Source organism: Lytechinus pictus, chromosome 6 (genome assembly GCF_037042905.1).
Source record: "Lytechinus pictus isolate F3 Inbred chromosome 6, Lp3.0, whole genome shotgun sequence".
NCBI classification, from domain to species: Eukaryota; Metazoa; Echinodermata; class Echinoidea; order Temnopleuroida; family Toxopneustidae; genus Lytechinus; species Lytechinus pictus.
In genome coordinates, this window is record NC_087250.1 from 24807963 (window position 1) to 24825986 (window position 18024).

General features: G+C 35.1%; 2 protein-coding genes across 2 annotated transcripts in view; both read right to left on the minus strand.

Annotated features, from left to right (window-relative positions):
- LOC129280412 (uncharacterized) overlaps window positions 1–727 on the minus strand; it is a 35419-nt gene extending 34692 nt beyond the window's left edge. The window contains exon 1 of the mRNA XM_064101267.1: window positions 203–727. Within this exon, the coding sequence (XP_063957337.1) occupies window positions 203–289 (87 nt within the window). The 5' untranslated portion in view covers window positions 290–727. The remainder of the gene's footprint in view (window positions 1–202) is intronic.
- LOC135154359 (ankyrin repeat domain-containing protein 50-like) lies at window positions 339–1690 on the minus strand. Its single transcript, XM_064100496.1, has 2 exons — window positions 437–1690; window positions 339–350 (listed from the first exon to the last, which is right to left on the minus strand). Exons 1-2 carry the CDS (start codon window positions 1688–1690, stop codon window positions 339–341), a joined length of 1266 nt encoding a protein of 421 aa, XP_063956566.1.
- Between the last annotated feature and the right edge of the window lie 16334 nt (window positions 1691–18024).

The following is an 18024-nucleotide window of genomic DNA, read 5'->3' on the forward strand; positions in this document are numbered from 1 at the left end:
CTAGCCCATGTTTAATTTGTCCCGGCTCCTTTTGAAATTTAGCATCTTTGTCTTAAATGATGGTGGGTAAGTTATAAGCTACAAAATAAATAATACAATCCTTTATCGAATGTACATTACAGAAATTAGTCCGAATATAAATATAGAAATAGAACAATAAAGGAAAATTAAAGTACAGTTTATTTCCAAGAAAATTAAGTACCTTGGTATTCAACTTGTCTCGTGTTGCCTTATTCACCTCAGCTCCATCACTGAGCAGATAGTCGGTGATATCAAGATGACCATGCATAACCGCAATGTGTAATGCAGTCGAACCAGTACCATCTCCTTTATTCACCTCAGCTCCTTTGCTAATCAGGTATTTAGTGATATCAAGATGACCATTCTGTACAGCGGTGTGTGAGACAGTCCGACCATCATTATCACCCTTATTTACCTCAGCTCCTTGACTGATCAGATACTTGATGACGTCAACATGACCATTGTAAGCAGCACTGTGTAATGAAGTCCAACCATCATCTCTACCCTTATTTACCTCAGCTCCTTGACTGATCAGATACTTGATGACGTCAACATGACCTTTCTTAGCAGCAATGTGTAATGCAGTCGAGCCATTATCATCCCCTTTATTGACCTCAGCTCCTTTACTGATCAGATACTTGATGACGTCAACATGACCATTGTAAGCAGCTCTGTGTAATGCAGTCCAACCATCATTATCTCCCTTATTAACCTCAGCTCCTTGACTGATCAGATACTTGATGACGTCAACATGACTATTGTCAGCAGCACTGTGTAATGCAGTCCAACCATCATCTCTTCCCTTATTAACCTCAGCACCATGACTGATCAGATACTTGATGACGTCAACATGACCATTGTAAGCAGCACTGTCTAATGCAGTCAAACCATCATCTCTTCCCTTATTAACCTCAGCACCATGACTGATCAGATACTTGATGACGTCAACGTGACCATTGTAAGCAGCACTGTGTAATGCAGTCCAACCACCATCTCTTCCCTTATTAACCTCAGCTCCTTGACTGATCAGATACTTGATGACGTCAACATGACCATTGTAAGCAGCACTGTCTAATGCAGTCAAACCATCATCTCTTCCCTTATTAACCTCAGCACCATGACTGATCAGATATTTGATGACGTCAACATAACCATTGTAAGCAGCACTGTGTAATGCAGTCCAACCATCATCTCTACCCTTATTTACCTCAGCTCCTTGACTGATCAGATACTTGATGACGTCAATATGCCCTTTCTGAGCAGCACTGTGTAATGCAGTCCAACCATCATCTCTACCCTTATTTACCTCAGCTCCTTGACTGATCAGATACTTGATGACGTCAACATGACCATTGTAAGCAGCAATGTGTAATGCAGACCAACCATTATTATCTCCCTTATTAACCTCAGCTCCTTGACTGATCAGATACTTGATGACGTCAACATGACCATTGTAAGCAGCACTGTGTAATGCAGTCCAACCATCATCTCTACCCTTATTTACCTCAGCTCCTTGACTGATCAGATACTTGATGACGCCAACATCACCATTGTAAGCAGCATTTAACAACGCATTACTCTCCTTAATATCTGTTCTAGCACTGCTGACGTTTTCTGATATACTTTCCTGAGTGTTTCCCAATACATTTTGTGCTGATGTGTTTTCCATTCTGATTTCTGACTTTCGATACTGCTTCAGCAACATAATAATCCCTCACCACACCTCTAACTCTCGTCTGGATCAATTTTCCAAATGTAATTCACAATTTCTAAAAGCACCATTACTTTATAAAAATACCAGAAAAATCCTATCACCATGCAGCAACACAGAGATGCCTATATTCCTCCTTTCTGCTTACCTGTTTGAAAATGTGCAGGCCAACTTGCTCGTTTAGAGCGCGATGTTGTAATTTACTCACAATTGAGCTTTAGAATCATAAAGTAAATTTACATTGCAGATATCACAAATCTCATCTATGGTGAGATCTTTATGTAAACAAGGTTTTAACCGCTGTCATAGACAGTGGACGAGGGGCTGAACCCCACCCCTATTTTCCCAAAAAGAGGAAGGGCTGAGGAGAAGAGGAAGATAAAAGATAGGAGGAACAAATTTGAATAAAAGGGGATTGAAATGCTTACAAAGTAAATAATAATAATAATAATAATAAATCAGGTCAAATAAAACAAGAAATTTGCAGTTTTCATGGCCCTGGGAAGTGGGGAGTATTCCAAAAGATGTTATGGAAATCAAGTTGGTATGTTAACACGTACAATTTTGACGAATATAATATTCAAATCACCATTTAAATAATCTTTTTTTATTCATCTATTATTGTTAATTAATTGTTAATTACCTTCATTTTGGTTTGGAGAAATATTCCTTGTTTTCTTTATTTTTCTTATCATTTTTTCCAAACCAGCACCCCCTCTTCGAAAATCATTCCCGGCCCGTGATTGCCTTGAGTGAGATCACTAGAGTAGGGATCGGGCAATCGGGGGGGGGGGGAGCTTGAATAAATTCAATATTATTTATTTCTTCATTCATTTTTATTCGTAGTTTTAATAGCGGTGCAAGATTAAAAAAGTGTCTTATTTCTTGAAATATTTTGCATGACGTCAGAGGCGTTAATTGAGTTTAGCATTATTTATTTCGGTCGATAGACGGCCTTGAAAATTTACTATGCCAAGATCGACAAAAAATTAAAGGGGTAATCCAGTCTGAAGTAAATATGATTTGAACAGATAAAGAAAAATCAGACAAACAAAACACTAAACATTCGGTTAAAATCGGACAAAGAATAACCATCAACTTATGACGTTTCAAAGATTTGCATTTTCCGGTGAAACAATTCTAGGCATATCTTCATGAATATTCAATTGGCAAATTGATGATGTTATATCCCCATTTGTTCTTTTGATACGAAATTAGCTTAATTCAATTTTTTTCCTCTAAGAACTAAAAATTTGGATTGAAAACTTATTTAGTGCATTAAATATTCATTGCTGCAACTTACAGCATAAGGGAGATATATTATTCACACATGTATGAAATTATGAAAAAACTAGAGCTTCTTAGACCTTCGTTACATACTTGTAACCATTAACGTTAAATCTATCACATGCAACAAGTTTGTTTATAAAATGTTTTAAAACAAATGATCAAAATTGGACAAGGAGTAAAAATGTTATGAAAATTTAAAAATATATTATTTCGGTGAAATAGTTCTAGCTCTAGACTTATGCATTCCTTTATGAATTTAATTAGCAAACTAATGCAAAGATGTCTCAACTTGTTATTTTGTATTTTATTACATGAAATTATGTTTGTTCTATTTTTTCCTCCAAGAGTATATTAATTGATACAAAAAGGGTGACATATCATTCACACATGTAGGGAAAAAAATGTAATAAGTATGATTTCTTGTTTTAACTTAAGAAAAGTTAAAGGGGGATGTGACATTATAAGCCCATCTAATGAATATTATTCAAATGTGCATATAACTGTTTTTTTACAAAATATTGCTAACCCCCCCCCCCCCCCGTTATCAGATTTTGATGAAATTTTAAGAATTAGCTCGTTGTATTTTAATATATTTAATGAGAATATTTTCAGCTCGGAGTGCCTATTTTGATTGGTTAATTATGGACATTTTTTAAATCCCCCTCCAAACAAATGCTCATTTTGTCGGTCTTCTGATTTTAATTTTGATTTTTCGGAACTGTGCAAATGATATTGAAATTATAACTAGAAATGTATACTTTTTTTTTTAATTCAGAATATTTTTTTGCTGGGGGGGGGGGTTAATTTCTTCTTTTTTCTACCATCTGGTAGAGCTACATTTGTTTGTTTGTTTTATTTTTATTTCTGCGTTCACAATACATTATCATAAATATTTACATTGTTTGTAATATACAAAATAATTCATAATGCATACAATATAAACATAATACATAATTTGAAGGAAAAAATGGTGTGGGCATATACTTCACATTTTGATAATAAAAAAGGAACATTAACAAAATTTAAATGAACGCAGGAGACCGCCATCGTGAGCGGTTAAGCTTGTAATTGATGGCGGCCTCATAAAAAGGGTTCGTGACTATGATTGGTATAATTACTGAACAAGTGGGTGCAATGCAGGTGCAGGTGCGGGTGCAGAAGATAGCTGTAGAATTAATATTTTTTATTTAATTTATAGTGGTAAATGAGGATTAATTTGAAGGTTGGGATGAATAAGATCGAATGATATTTCTTTTAACAGTTGATTTTAAAGAGTATAAAGTGGAACAAGATTTAATATTTTCTGCAAGATTATTCAAAATGTCTGGACCATGATGTCGAATTGATTTAGAGGTAATTAACAGTCTGGGGTTTGTGAGATGAAAGTTTCCAGATGTACGAGTTGGGTAGGTATGGACAGAACTATTGAACTTAAACATATCATCAAAAGACGAAGGGAGTAGGTTATTAATATACTTAAACATAATGATAGCTACTTGAAGAGTATACAAGTCGGCAACTTTTAGTGTTTTCTGTTTGAAAAATAATGGATCAGTGTGAGCCAAGTAATGAGATCCTGTACAAATGCGAACAACTCTCTTTTGTAATTTGAAAATAGAAGTCAGCTTTGTTGAGCCACAATTAGCCCAAACAACGTTACAATAAGTAATATACGGGAGTACTAAGGAATTGTACAATAGGAATAAAGTTTTAAGAGGCAAAATAAATTTTAACTTAGAAATAATTCCAATGCTTCTCGAAATACACATTGTAATATGGTGCAGATGCTCATTCCAAGATAAAGCTTCATCTATCATGATAACCCCTAAAAATTTAGAGTGAGTTTTCCGTTCTAATGATTTGCCGTCAATCTGTAGGTGAAATTGAGTGTTAGAAATATGAGAGTGATGTTTAAAATATATGTAGTGAGTTTTTTGTGTGTTCAAAGATAATATGTTAGCTTTGAACCACTGTGATACTTTGTTTATTTCATGATTTAAAATATTGTATAACGAAGTAGGATTTGTATGAGAAAAAAAAAATATTTGTGTCGTCGGCGAATAATACAAAAGATAAAATGGATGATGTATTAATAATGTCATTGATATATAGTAAAAATAATAATGGGCCTAATATGGAGCCTTGAGGGACACCACAACGAACTAAAAGTGAGTCAGAGTCATAACCATTAAATGCGACGTATTGTTTTCGATTTCTTAAGTAATCTTTAAACCAAAGGAGGGATTGACCTCGTACGCCATAATAATTAAGTTTTGAGAGTAGAATGTCGTGATTAAGTGTATCAAATGCCTTACTAACGTCACAAAATATGCCAATGACATGTTCTTTATTTGCAATGGCGTTTGTAATTTTATCATAGATTTGGATTAAAGCCAAGTTTGTTGAGTAATTTTTCCTAAAGCCATATTGATTAGAATTTAGCAGATTGTGTTTGCTGATGAATTTATAAAGTCTGTTATATACTATTTTTTCTAAGATTTTTGATATAGTTGGGAGAAGAGAAATGGGGCGATAATTATTAATTTCATGAGGATTGTCTTTTTTGAAAATTGGATTTACTTTGGCGATTTTGAATAAGTCAGGAAATACTCCTTGTGATAATGATTTATTAAAAATGTTACTAAGAGGATTAGCAAGTGGGTGAATTATTTCTTTTAAAAGAGACATACTCATTCTATCATGTCCATGCGATTTTGAACTGTTAAGAGACCGTGTAATATTGATAATTTCAGTTGGGTCCGTAGGGTTAAAAAATATAGAGTGTGGATTAGGTTCGGGGAGATAGTCGGTAAAACGCGCATTAGGGCTATTAATTTTGCTTGAAAGTTCGGGTCCGATATTTGTGAAAAATGAATTAAATGAATTTGCTTGAAGGGAAGAGTCAATTTTAAAACCGTTAAGAGTCATATCATCAGTAGGAGGGGAATCTGTTTTTGTTCCCATTACCTCTTTAATGATTTTCCAAGTTACATTACATGAGGTTCCCCAACTTTTTACACAAAATCATTCAATCTTGAAATAAAAATGGGCACTTTGTTGATTTATTTATATTTCAGAAAAAAAAATAGTATAAAAAATTATTATTTAATAGTTGTAAATGTTTTTTTATTAAAGTTTTTTCTTACGTAGTGTTTTTTTTTCCAAATAATCTTTAACCCTGAAGATTTGTTTACTAATTGGTCTCGTTCTATTTCGTTGTATTAAAGGCACATCATGGATCCACAGAGCAACTGTATTAGCATGATTATAGTGCAGTGAGGACAAGACATCTCAGAACAACATAAACATGGTATAGACAGCAGCTCTTCAAGTAGTATTTCAAGACTCTGATATGGGTTTCACCAATACCACCGCTTCAGGTAACTTTCCATGTTTTATCTATACATATATATATATATATATTCTATATGGAAAGAGTGTGCCAGTTTTTACCCTGTCATGTCAATTGTTACCGATTTCTCCACGAAGGCAGTTAATTGCCGTTTTGTAAGATATTGTTTTATAATAAATTCTAAATGAAATCTAGACTCATGGAAATTGTAAAATAAAACAAATATAAAATGATGATGAACACCATAAAAATAAAAAAAAATACAGAATTTGGACTAAGGATCAGAGAAAGCTATTTACAAGCGATTTTTAAAAATTAAACATTTGAATATGAACATCTTGTGATTTTTTGCGGGATTTTTGTTTAATCCAGCAATAATCTTATTTATTTTTAATAGAAACATATGAAATCAGGGAGTACTTCCAACTTTATAATAAATCAAGTAACATTTACACAAATCAAAAAATTGAAAAGTTAATGTATGATAAATATCTTGTTGTTGATAATGTTTATGATTCGTGAAGAAATGAGAAAGTAATGTGACTATTTTTTTTTATAAAACAGTAATATCGGTGAACTTTTCATTTGCATTCATCAATCATGCAGATTCGAGTCATCGGAACGTGGCATTTTTTAGACTGGACATGAAGAAAGCAAACAAAGCAGAGGAAGAAAAATTTCCCCTATTGGTGAACTCTGCTGACATACTCTCTCAGATGCTCCCAGTTTAGCTATCAACTGGACTTTCCAAGGAGAAGGAAGAGGACATATGGAAAGATCTTAGATGAGTACAAGGCAGATCTCTTGGCACCTCAGCCTCCCTGGTGGGGGAGGAAATGGAACAATAAAATACATGTTTCTCTTTGAATGAACAAACTCTATGAGTTTTTCGATAAAAAAACTTTAACTTAATTTGTACCGTTTGCTGATCCATTAGAAGGATGTCATTGTAGAAAGTTGAAATGTGGTAAGTTTGCTGCTGTATCAAGAAGTGTGTGATAATGTTAAAGGACAAGTTCACCCCAACAAAAACTTGATTTGAATAAAAAGAGAAAAATTCAACAAGCATAACACTGAAAATTCAATCAAAATCGGATGTAAAATAAGAAAGTTATGACATTTTAAAGTTTCGCTTTATTTCACAAAACAGTTTTATGCACATCTCGGTCGGTATGCAAATGAGGGAACTGATGACATCACTCACTCACTTTTTCTTTTGTATTTTATTATATGAAATATGAAATATTTTGATTTTCTCGTCATTGTCATGTGAAATGAAGTTTCATTCCTCCCTGAACACGTGGAATTCCATTCTTTTAACATTTTGTGCTTCAGGCAAGGAGGTCCTAATCATCAAATTCGTAAAAATTGAAATATTGTATAATTCAAACAATAAAAAACAAAAGAAATAGTGAGTGAGTGATATCATCGACTCTCTCATTTGGATGTAACTGGCTCGTTCATATAACTATTTTGTTAAAAATAAGCGAAACTTTGAAATGTCATAACTTTCTTATTTTACACCCGATTTTGATGAAATTTTCAGCATTGTGCTTGTCTGATTTTTCTCACACATTTTTCTGAGGTGGACTTGACCTTTAAACGCACACACTATAGGAGTGATTATCGTGTTTTATATCCATTTTAGTGCAATTTCGACAGTGGAGAGCGATGCACATCTCTGATCTTTGCGAATACTGGTGCTTAGATATGTAGTCTCTTCCATATCACAAATTAAACTGATATTATTTTACTGAAGCATAATATGTTTACAACGCATTTCCACTACACACGTGTACACAGTGTAGCAGGGAAAATAAAATTGTAAAAAGTAAGATCAGATACCTGTGTAATTGTGATTATTTGTTAGTTATAATGCCTGTCGTTTTGATACGTGGAAACAAGTCTGAGGCACATACTTTTTTTATTCTTTTTAAACGAAGTCACACACAAAAAAAACCATTATCCTTCAGTGATTCAGATAATTTGGCAGTAATTGGTGAAATATATTCCATGACTACCCAATCCCTGAAAAAACCAAATGGGGCCCATTTCATAAAATGTTGATACGGCTTGCTGCCATGACAACAGTGAAACTTCTGCTTCCTGATTCGTTCGTTCAATGAAAGTTTATATTTCATCAAGAGTTGCTCTTTTAGTAACTTTTTAATGAAATGTAGCCCGCATCAGCTTTTCACTAATGTTTATTGCCACAGAAAAAACTTGGTTTGGAACAATTGAATTTTTGTTTGTGTCTATTATTTTTCAAGCATGATTTTTTTAAATATATTTTACTTTGCGAGAAAGTCAAGAATTGATAAAGAGCTAAGTGGTGTCTCTATTTTTTCCTTTATTTTTTTTTTTTTTGGGGGGGGTTATGGGCAGGGATGAATCTAGGATTTAAGTGGACAGGGGCTTTGGCCCCCACTTTTTTCAAAAAACACATAAGCACAAGTATAAACATTACAAAATTGCCATTTGCTGTGATTTTTTTTTTGCATGGATAGCCCCCTCCCATTTTCGAAAATGTTCTGCGGCGCGTGTAAGGGTGAGCACCCCCCCAAAAAAAAAAATTATAAGCTTTCCCCCCCCCCCCCCGAAAAAAATATAAGTAATTCTCCCCAACCTTCCCCTGGTCAATGGATCTGGTAACCTCCCATGTTCAAACTGCGCGCTATGACAAACTATATATAGCATGACAAATGGTCTCCATAAGTTTGTTTTGCATGTAATCTGAGTGTGTGGGTGTGGTTGAATATTTTGAATATTTTTTTTGTATTCGCCTTGATGTATGAAATTATGTCTGCACTACACCATGCTACACGAGATTAGTTCGCCTATGTGTGACACATTGTACATGTGTCCAGGTACCAGGAAACATAAAACAAAAAATCCAAAATTTCACCTATAATACCCATTTTCCCAGGATGGGCCACATTTAATAAACACGGTGGATACTGCATTTTATCGCCAAATTGATAAAATACGTTGAAATATCTAATTGAGTTTTATATCATGTATAATAATTTTATGTTGATAGTTCCATCAAAATATCTATTTTAATAGGTTATAACCACGCAAGTATTTATTATTTTCGATAATAAATGGTTCAAATGACAGCATTACCAGTTCGTCTATAACCATTTCTTTAGTCTAATACCCACTAACTTATCATTCATTTCGCCCAATTAGACTAAATAGTGGACTTAACTGGTTATGAGACGAAATGGTGAGTGGACGAATTTGTGATTAGACCATGTGGATAGTGTACGAACTGATGGTAGACCAAATGATAGTATACGAGTGGGTGATTGGACGAAATGGCATAATACCAATTGAAAATAAACCATGATCATTTATTCTACTGCCATTCCGTCCATCAACATGTCGTCTATAAACTATTTGGTCCAACCATCACTTCGTCTAATCACCCGGGGCCCGTAACACAATTTAGCAATGATCGTAGAACATTGTCCCCCTGGGATTTCTGCCCATGCTAATTACTGTTATTGAGGGGGCAAGATATGAAGTATCGGGCGAAAATTCTTAAAAGTAGCGAGTGAAGATCGATAGCGAGCGAGCAAAATTTTCACCTTTTTATCAGAAAATTGTATAGATTTTGACATTTACATTCATGTGATTTTAAATAATTTTCTCCCCTTTTTTTCTTGATCTTGAAGATTTCGGATGTCCATGGCCACCACCCCCCCCCCCCCCCTCAGTAGGCCAGTGGCGCACCCAGGATTTTCCAAAGGGGGGTGCAAAGTTTTTGGAGGATGTTTCGAATTTGACAAGCAAAAAAAAGGTCTTCAACCGCAAATAAAGGACGTACATTTCGTACAAGAAAAAAACTCGTCAGGGGGGGGGGGGGGCAGGGGTACGTTCCCTGCTTGAGTTGTGACTCGTCAGGGGGGCAGTCTGCCCCCCCCCCCGTAGGTTCGCTAGTGCAGTAGGCCCAACACAAAACCAATAATATAATAGTAGTTTAATAACTGTTAATTTAAAAAAAAAAAGTTTCTGGTCAATTCTAGTATCAGTAAACATTTATAAGATTACCCTTTTTCATTATTATTTCTCAAGATCAAATTCTTATGTTTGATTTTTTCACAAGTGTTATCACGCATTTATGCTTAATTTCGTCAAGCCATGTTAATACTTTCCTTGTCTCTCTACAGCAACGAATATTGCTAATTACACTAATGTAGATGGAAGTCATCAATTATTTGTTTGTCTTAATGTAAAACAAATAAAGGAAACTAAAGAAGATGTTCAATTTCACTCTTGCCAAAGCAAAAACGAAAAAGAAATAAAATGTTTCTTCTCTTTTTTTGCCAAAAAACACCCAACAAGTTTGAGAAGTTTTTAAATTGTCTTTATGCACAGAAAAAGAAAAGATATTCTTGTCAGAAAATGGTATAGTGAACAAAAAAATTGTTTTTTAAATAATGTTTGATTTTACATAATTCTTTCCTTATCCAAAATGATAAACAAGAAATTTCTGTTTGAAATCACTAGAAAATTTACGAACCTCATTTCGTTTTCGGACTAGCAAAGCTTCGGAATAAAGAAGCTTCGGAATTACGAATATATGCGGGGTTGCACACGTCAATACTTGTAAAGGGGTGCATTTTCAGAATATGGAAAATACGTGTTTAGGGTGCTTTTCAAGACCCCGTTGTCGCGCATGGTATCCACTCGTTAATGGAAGTGGCCCCTCCAGGCAAAAAAGACTGCTTGAAGTACTCTTTCCTTCCAAGGATAATGCCAAGGAAATTAGCATGTTTAGATAATGTATAGCATCTAAATAATATAAAATCAGTGGCGTACCGTGGGTCACGGCATTGGGGGGGCATCAGCAAAGATCTCGAGTCACTTAGGGAGCGCGCGAAGCGCGCTCAGTTGCCAGGTATACTGACCTAACAGAGACATTTTAAGGACATGCAGTGCCATTAAACGGATATGTATCTCACTGATTAAAAAATGCGAGCGCGAAGCGCGAGCTGAAAATATTTGATATTAAGACCTAAAAAGGGACATTATAAGCACATTTTTTTCTAATCATGATACGTACCTGTCTCGCTAAATGAACAATGCGAGCACGAAGCGCGAGCTGAAATTCTTGTATACCTTGACCCCAAACAGGGAAATTTTAAGGACTATATTTACGAATCCATTAAGAGTATACATATCTCAGCATAGTCATCTTATGCTAGTGCTATCCTTTGTTGATTTTGTTAGAATTACATCTAAACACATTAAGTATTTTTTGTAGTCATTGTAATCATGATAATCATACGCACCTCACTAATCAAATACTACGTATAACTGAAAATTTAGGAAATTCAGACCTGACGAGGGGCATCCTAAGGCTTGTTTGTAGACCTACACTATAAGACCGTACGTATTTCACTAACCAAATGAGGCGATCGCAAAGCGCCAGCTGAATTTTTGGTATATATTGACCCCAAACAAGGATATTTTAAGGACTATCTTTTTTAGGAATCCATGAAGAGTATCTCACCATAGTCATCTATTGCGAGTGCCAAGCGCTTTCTGATTTTGTTAGAATTACATCTAAACACATGAAGCACATTTTGTTGTCATAGTCATACGCATCTCACTAATCAAATACTGCGAGCGCGAAGCGCGAGCTGAAAATTTAGGAAATTCAGACCTGAAGAGGGGCATTCTAAGGCTTGTTTGCAGGAATTCACTAAGACCGTACGTATTTCACTAACCAAATGATGTGAGCGCGAAGCGCGAGCTAAACATTTTTGATATTGAGGTCAGAAAAATTCACATTTTAAGTACTGATTTTAGGAATTCATGAAGAACAGACATCTCACCAATCAACTAATGCGAACGTAAGCATGGACAGGAAATATTTTATATTAAGATCTTAAAATAGGGCAATCACTTTAAGTGATCATGAAAATGAAACAAAGTCACTACATAAAACAATAATAACTCGATTTGCGAGGAATTATATTCGGCGTACAGTATATTGATTTGAAAACGGGAGGTTTTAGTAAAACAGGATTATATATCTCGTTAAACAGTCTATGCGAGCACCAGGAACAATGAAGACATAGACCCTGAGCAAATAATGTTTCATAAAGTGATGAAAAAATGCTTCTCATGTAATATAATATAATATAATATAACATTATAATGAAAAATAATTTCTTCTTTCCCCACTACGTTTCTCTCCCTTTCTCCCTCTTTTTCTCCTTTTCTCCGTTTTTTTGGCCAGCCGATTGGGGGTGGCACGTGTCCCCCATGCCCCCGTAGTTACGCCACTGTGTAAAATGTTTTGTTTGGGGTAAAATACATACAGTTTGTCTTTTCACAATTTACAATGAGTTCATTTGCTTTAAACCAGTCATTAATTTTTTGAAGTTCTCGGTTGGTGGTATCAATAATTAGATTGAGGAGATTGTACTCGGATGCAACACTGTCGTGTCATCGGCAAATAATACCGTTTCAAAAATTGATACATTGCATAAATCATTTTTATACTACATTGGAAAAATCAAAAGTTTTTTTATTCGAAGTAAATTCAAAGGAAATGAGAATGAAGATCGTTGACGGACGCAAGGTTACCATCTATACAATAAATATTATTGTAATATATATTATTTTAACTTGCCCCGTCCCGTTGCATAAAAGTTGCTATTATATTGAGAAGGAATGTTTTCTTTAAATAATCTGATTATTTTCTTACTTTTGTAATGTGAAATTGGCTACCCCTAATGGGTTGCATCAGGCTATTTAAATTTACTGTAGTTTGGTGAACAATGGCTATTGTTCAAAGTTTATTCAGGTATGCATTTAAGCATCCCTGGATATACTTGGCTTGGTTGATCTCTTGACCAATCAAGAGTCAGTTGGGGGTAGCAATAATGTACCCCCAATAGGTATAGGAGGCTTTCTTTTCAAGCCAGCTAGAGCACGAATTTGGCGGGAAGAGGGCAGAAGAGATTGAGCTTTTGAAGAAGAAGGTTGTCTTCCCCGTGTCAGTTTGAGTCAAAGTACAACTCAACATAATTATATGCAATTATTAATTTACTAGAGGATGTTTGCATACACTGTAATTACCAGAGTAAATTAACCCAGAGATACTGAGAGCGAGGCTGTTTTTCTTGGAATAAAATACCTGTACCACCGCAAACCAGTCTGGACTTGGCTTCTTTCATTACTTTTAGGGGGACATTGGTGGAGGAACCCGTTTTGCCCCCCCCAAAAAAAAAAAAATATATATATATATATGTACATGTATATATATATATATATATATATATATATATATATATATATATATATATATATATATATATATATATATATATATATATATATATATATATATATATTGTTGCGCTTGCCTGAAGATCGCACCTCACGTAGGTTGCGTGAAACTCAGAGTTTCAATTAAATTTGATGAACCTCCAGTCAACCTTGTGAACTTGTGTTTATTATGTATATATACATTTAATGGGGGCAAAACGGGTCCCTATTTGTTTGTTTTAGTTGAAATTTTGGCAAGCACGATAGGGGAATGTAAACAAATCCATGTTTTAATACACAGTATACTGCATTTTATTGCCACATTGACAAATAACGGTTGAATATTTATGGGCTTTTATAATCTTGACAGATTCATCAATATGTTTATTCACATTTGTTCAAACGACGTAAGTATTGATTATTTCAGATAATAGATGGGTTCAAAGAACAGCATTGTCTTGCAACTTTTGCCACTCCCATGCATACATGTTTATATTATTGTTCCAGATTCTCATGAGATATCAAATTTAAGGACAAGAATGGGTTGGGCTTTTGACTCGCTATTACAGGCAGCCATTAGAACTGTAATTAACCAGTTCGTTTACTGCCAACTCGTACGCTCATCACACCGTCTACCATGATAATTTATTATAATGCCATTCCGTCCATCAACATGTCGTCCGTAAACTATTTGGTCCAACCATCACTTCGTCTAATCACCAGTTCGTTCGTTTCATAATCAATTGACCTAATACCCAATTTATTTACATTCATTTGCCCAATTAGTCCAATTCTACCAAAATTTAATGATATATGGACTAAATGGTTATTGGACCAACTGGTTATTAAACGAAATGGTGAGTGGTCAAAATTGCAATTCGACCATATGGATAGTGGATGAACTGATGGTAGACCAAATGGGAGCAGATGAGTTGATAATTGGACGAATCGGCATAAGAACAATTGAAAATAAACCAGAATTGGTTATCTTTCTATATCACCATGAACACAGACTTAGAGCCGCCAGCAAAATCATATTAATTATACATGTATTTGGAAAAAAAACTAACAAACTGCATGCACCTTCATTGTCAAGATTAATTTCATTGTTTATGATCACGATACTGAACCAACCACGATGACGGTTGTTTCCTACCCGCGGGGGGGGGGGTAATTGGTTTGGACGGGGGTGTGTGGCTGAAGGTTCAAAACCCATAACCATATTTACGGGTCAATTGGCTAAAAAGGTACCCATTATTAAGGATTTATTGAAGATAAATAAATAAAAATTAAAAGGTTATCACCAAAAATGGAAGGAGAGTATGGACCATTGTTGGTGACAGGTGCCCTATTACCGTGCGGAAATGACTACGGGTATATAATCAAGCATAGGATTCTTACTAAGTACCTGTACCCCAACAAACTATATATTTTTGGAAAGCTTATGAGCTGATCTACACAAAAATTTGCACTGTGGCATATAAGCTTTAGGCATAAGCAAAATATGGTCATTCAAAGTCATGAATTTAAAAATCATGATTTTTCTCTATATGAACTTTCTATGGTTATAGCTTCACAACATAGAGTGTAATTTAAGTTTTGATGGATTAATTTAATTCTCTGACTTCTTTGTGATGAATTAATGATGGCTTTAAGAAATATTCAGAGTAGAATTGTAAAAATTATGGATTAAACAAGCAGTCAGATAATGAGAAATTCAGAAAGGACTTTTATACACAACTCCACCTGTGGGGGTACCATGCACAAAAACTATCATTATTTTGTTGTACTCTTCAAGATACACAATTCTACAAAATTTCATGCAAATCCAATGATTAGAACGCAAGTTATTACATTTTTCATAAAAAAAACCCTCAATTTTGTATAATATCACGATAAAGAAAGGGCTATAATACTAATAATAACGGACATTTGTAACGTGCCATGTCTGTCACATAGTGTATGTAACTTGAAGTCACTGCCATATTGTGCAATACAGTAGCTCTCCCTATTTGGCCAACAGAGGGTGGTAGTCCACTTTGCTACATGGAATATCTGGGGCTTCAGCCAAAAAAATCTGGGGATTTTCTGATTTTTTTAAAGGCAGCATCAAAGGTTTTGGGGACAGATTTAATCACTTCCGGTGTGTAAAATACTACTTCCGGTTTGAGAATTGTATGAAAATATGTTTTAACCCCCCTCTTATTAAAAAAAGAGGTAGAATATTGAGATAAAACAAGTTGCATGATGAAGTACACACATGAAACTAGCAAAGGAGACAAAAAAATTAAAATCATAAAATTTTTTTTTTTTTAGGGCACCTGTCACCTTAAGGCCAGTATCTAAAAATAGGGGCCATGTTTAGGAATTTTCCAGCATAAAACTATACCCCATGTTTAGAGATTTCTTACCAAAAAGCGACCCATTCCAGCGGCACATCCCCGTATGCCTTATTTCGTGAGCACCCAGGCGAGTAGCCAGGGGCGGTCGCCCCCCCCCCCCCCCCCCCCCAAAAAAAAAAAAATAATAATAATACGCTCCCAAAAAGGAAAAAAGAAAGGAAAAAGGAGAAAAAGAAAAAGCGGGAGGAGAAAAGGGAAAAAAGTTATAGCTTAGTTGGTTTTTTTCCTTCTTTTTTTTGGTCAAAAGAATGAAAACCTAAACAGAAGTTTTACTTCCGCGCGGGAAACATATCAAAATTGCTATTCCCTTTTATTTTCCACACCTTTTTCTACTCCGTTTTTCTCCTTCCAGGCTGTGGGAATCGTATATTCTTGCCAGAAATTATATAGTATACACGGGTGTAATGAGTGTGAAAAGTATTTTTTTATCGCATTGACACAAAATTTTGGCTCTTCTGTTCGGAGCGGGTAAACATAACCGTCACTCCCTGAATGCTATTCCGCTTTAAATTCGTGCCGTGCTATATGCAAAAGTATGTACGATGTTAAACTTTATTCTATATCGCTGCACATCCATCTCCTGTCTCGTTTTGAAATTTTGAATATCACTGAAGTTTCTTAATCAAACAAAAGGAAGCGCTTAATATGAGCGAAATTACATAATTGTTTTCTTCCAAATAAATCACAGAGGTTTCGGTGCTTCGCGAGCATGGGAAAGGAAAAGTCCATCTTCTAGCTTGCATCATTCATCCCTTTTCACATTTTGAGATCGCCTTTCTTCTTAATCGAGTTATATATATACTCTCGGAAATATCAAAATTAAAACAGGTTAAAGATTCGGAGAAATTTCAAAAATTCTATCAGAGCTTCAACGCCATTCGTGAAAAGGAAAAGGGCTTATTTCCCTCCACCGTCTTTTATACTGTTTGGCGACTCGAGTTAACGAAATTTAATGTGGATAAACTTTTTACAATCAAATCTGATGTGACCATGGTAGGCATAATTGTATCATTGCTGTTCTCTATTTTTATAAAACGTTTTAAGCTTCCGCTCTCTTCGCACGGTAAGAGTAATTATTTCAAATTCTTTAGTCTTTTCTCAATTTAGGGGCACTCATAATTTCTTTCAAAAACATTTATATTTCAATCACAGTAAGTCAATATTCGAGTTGATAAGGGTATAGAGACGCAAGAGAAGACCTTCTTATGATTTAAATTTGATGAGATATCAAAAACTCCCTGCACCCTTCCCCCCCCCCCCCCCCTATAAGAAAAAAAAGGGGGTTATCAGCCTAAATTTTTAGGGGGGCACCCAAAATTTTTTGACAAGTAAAAAAAAAAGGGAGGGTTATCAACAAAAAATGTCTGTAAGTGATGGCACCGCACGCTTCGCGTGCACTTACCGCCCCCTCAAAAATCAAATCCTGGCTATACGCAGTTGTAAGTACCCCCCGGGTTTCCTACCGGTATCCAATTAGCACCTGAGGGTGAATAGCAATGGGGGTAAGATTCTTGCCAAAATAAATTAGTCTCGCGACTAGAATCGAACCCATAAACCTGTGATTCTCAGTCTGAGAACTTGACCACTAGACCACGACTCAAACATATTATGATCATGAATTCAGACAATAGTATTCTAATTACTGATAGTGAGAGGGGCAAGATATGAAGTCACAGGCGGAAATTCTTAAAAGCAGCGAGAAAGTGAAGAGAGCGGGCGAGAAAAACAAAACGAGCGAGCAAAATTTTCACCTTTTTACCACAAAATCTTATAGATTTTGACATTACATTTAGAAAATGATTTCAAATATTGTTCTTCCCCTTTTTTCTTGATCTTGAAGATTTCGGGGTCCGAGGCCGCCAGCTTGAGCCCCCCCCCCCCTCCCCCATTAGTAGGCCCAATGCAAAACCAATAATAGTTAAATCATTGTGAGTTTTTTTTTGTAAATTTCTTGTCCATTG

Bases quoted from the DNA above. Each gene is read 5' to 3' on its own strand.
- LOC135154359 (XM_064100496.1), bottom strand. From the start codon at position 1,690: ATGGAAAACACATCAGCACAAAATGTATTGGGAAACACTCAGGAAAGT.